Raw genomic sequence first — 2,747 nt, forward strand, 5'->3', positions numbered from 1 at the left:
ATGGCAGAGAAGGCGTTCCATGAATTCCAGCTTGTCAATAACCCACCCTCTGGTTCTGATACTGATCAAAGTAATAATTCATCTTACATCTCGGAATCCAATCAAGCTATTAATTGGATACCTCTGTCACCTTCATGGGTCAAATTGAATGTTGATGCAGCTTGGACGAAAGGAACTAAGAAAGGTGGCATTGGCAATATTATAAGGGATCATCTTGGTATTCCTCTTTTAGCTTATTCGGTGGGTGTTCTCTGTGATTTAGCTTTCATGGCCGAGGCTATTGCCATTTGCTCCGGCCTTCTTCTCGCTGCTAATGGTGGCTTTAAGAAAGTTTTGGTGGAATCAAACTGTTATCCTTTAATCAAGCAATTATCCTCTTCTGATTCGGAGCTTGCCATTATCAGTATTCATCATGATATTGTTCAACTTCGAAAATCTTTTGATGATTGCTCTTTTTCTTTTGTTCCAAGGACTACCAATACAGTGGCTGATACCTTGGCCAGGTCGGCCCTTTCGGTTGAATCTCCGATTGTTTGGCCTCTTACCTCTCCTTGGCTTCTTCACCTTTGTGAGAGTGAAGCCAATGTTTGTGATGACTCTTTAGTTCAATAAATTTCCTTCTTATTAAAAAAAAAACAAAAAAAGAACATGCATGCTCCACTTCCAAAAAAAGAAAATTATCTTAGTTTTTATTAGGTTCAGAATTTTAATCGTCATTAAAGTTTTTCATAGGATCCGTGGCGCAATGGTAGCGCGTCTGACACCAGATCAGAAGGTTGTGTGTTCGAGTCACGTTGGGTTCAAATCCCTTGACAAGATCCAATAATTTTTTTCCCACGGCTAAAACCCTTGGGGGCCTGGGCCTAAAGCCGCTAAACCCCATCGCTATACCTTCTGTGTCTCTAGTCAAAGCCCTAGAATCATTTTCTGCAACCCGGGATTTATTTTCAATGGCACTCTGAAAACCTCCATTTCTCTTTCTTCATTTCTACAGAGATTGTATTGATGGTTATTATGAACATCATTCAAATCCCAAGCTTCTCTCTGTAAACACCAACATCACAACCATTAAATCTAAAATTCATGGCTTCCGCATTTCGTTTGCGCCAAAATTTTTTTATCCACCGTCGTTATTTCTCATCGATCTTTAGCCCAGACTCTTCTGTTCTCACCAGCAAACAAAAAACTCGAGCTGCTCTGGGGCTCTTGAAATCTGAGAAAAACCCTGAACGAATCCTTGACATATGCCGCGCTGCTTCTCTCACCCCTGAAGTACCCCTTGATCGCGTTGCTTTCTCCCTTGCGGTCTCCAAACTCTCTCAATCTAAATCCTTTGAATTTATCCGCTTCTATCTTGATGAATTAAAATCCCGCCCCGATCTCCGAAACGATCGTTTCATGTCTCATGCCATTGTCCTCTACGGCCAATCTGGAATGCTTGATCACGCTATTCGCACCTTCAAGTAAATGGACGAATTGGGTATACCTCGCTCAGCCAAATCCCTCAATGCCCCCCTGTTTGCTTGCATTGTCGCAAAAATGTACGAAGAGGTAAGTCGAATTTTCATGGAATTCCCCCAAACTTATGGAATTAAGCCTAATTTAGATACGTATGATACCGTTATCAAAGCCTTCTGTGAGTCGGGTTCATCTAGTTCGGCTTACTCGATTTTAGCTGAGACGGATCGGAGAGGTTGTAAACCGAATACTACTTCATTTGGTACTTTGCTTGCGGGGTTTTATAAAGAGGAGAAGTTTGAAGACGTTGGGAAAGTGTTGGAATTGATGAAAAAACATGATACTGATCCTAATATTAGTACTTATAATATTAGGATCCAAAGTCTCTGCAAATTGAAGAAATCTGCTGAGGCTAAGGCGTTGTTTGAAGGTATGTTAACAAGGGGCATGAAGCCTAATTCTGTTACTTATTGCCACCTCATTCATGGCTTCTGTAAGGAGGGGGATTTAGAGGAAGCGAAGAGGCTATTTGATGATATGCCGAGCAAGGGGTGTGTCCCAGATAGTTATTGCTATTATACATTGATTCACTACCTTTGCCAAGGCAAGGACTTTGATGTTGCATTAAAGGTGTGTAAGGAAAGCATGGAGAAGGATTGGTTCCCAAACTTCTCGACCATGACGACACTTGTGAATGGGCTTGCGAGCATTTCAAAGGTTGAAGAGGCACGAGAACTTGTTGGCCAAATGAAGGAGAGATTCGCTAAGACTGCTGAGTTGTGGAAGGAAGTTGAAGAAGCTTTGCCTCAGTAGGGAAGTTTATTTGGTATGCTTCAGTTATTAAGACCATGGTAATAAGAGAGGTTAACATTTGGCCAAGGTTGTGTAAAAAATGGCAGATTTTGAGAAAATATTTCATCATATTTGCACTTGTTTCTTCCATTACAAAGATATCTTTGGCATCTAGATTACATTAAGTTACTGAGGCAGGATGTTATTTTGGTTGGATATCTGTTTCAGTTGATGTCATGTTGCTTTTATTTTCCCGCACTTCTACCTTTATGATGTTAGGATCTCTGTATTGGCGGTGAGCCGTCTCAGATTGTCATATTTTGTTGCTACCTTAATTGCTGTGATTGATGTCATGTTGCTTTCTTTTCCTCCTTCTACCTTGATGATGTTATGATCTCTGTATTGGAGATAAGCCATCTCAGATTGTCATATCTTGTTGCTACCTTAATTGTTAGGAGCTTCTCCATTTCTGTAGAGTTTACAGATATTTCCTACAC

The 2,747-nt window shown here is 40.7% G+C and overlaps 1 protein-coding gene, 1 non-coding gene and 1 pseudogene across 2 annotated transcripts; all 3 read left to right on the forward strand.

The window, feature by feature from the left end:
• LOC122643588 lies at positions 1–612 on the forward strand. Its single transcript, XM_043837202.1, has one exon. The coding sequence runs from the start codon at positions 1–3 to the stop codon at positions 610–612; it is 612 nt and encodes a 203-aa protein (XP_043693137.1).
• A 119-nt stretch (positions 613–731) lies between these two features.
• On the forward strand, positions 732–803 carry TRNAW-CCA. The gene has a single exon. It is a non-coding gene; the product is annotated as a tRNA-Trp (tRNA).
• Positions 804–877: 74 nt separating this feature from the next.
• Positions 878–2,468, forward strand: LOC122641364 (annotated as a pseudogene).
• The last annotated feature ends 279 nt before the right edge of the window (positions 2,469–2,747 follow it).

The sequence above is a fragment of the Telopea speciosissima genome, chromosome 10 (assembly GCF_018873765.1).
Source record: "Telopea speciosissima isolate NSW1024214 ecotype Mountain lineage chromosome 10, Tspe_v1, whole genome shotgun sequence".
Classification (NCBI taxonomy): Eukaryota; Viridiplantae; Streptophyta; class Magnoliopsida; order Proteales; family Proteaceae; genus Telopea; species Telopea speciosissima.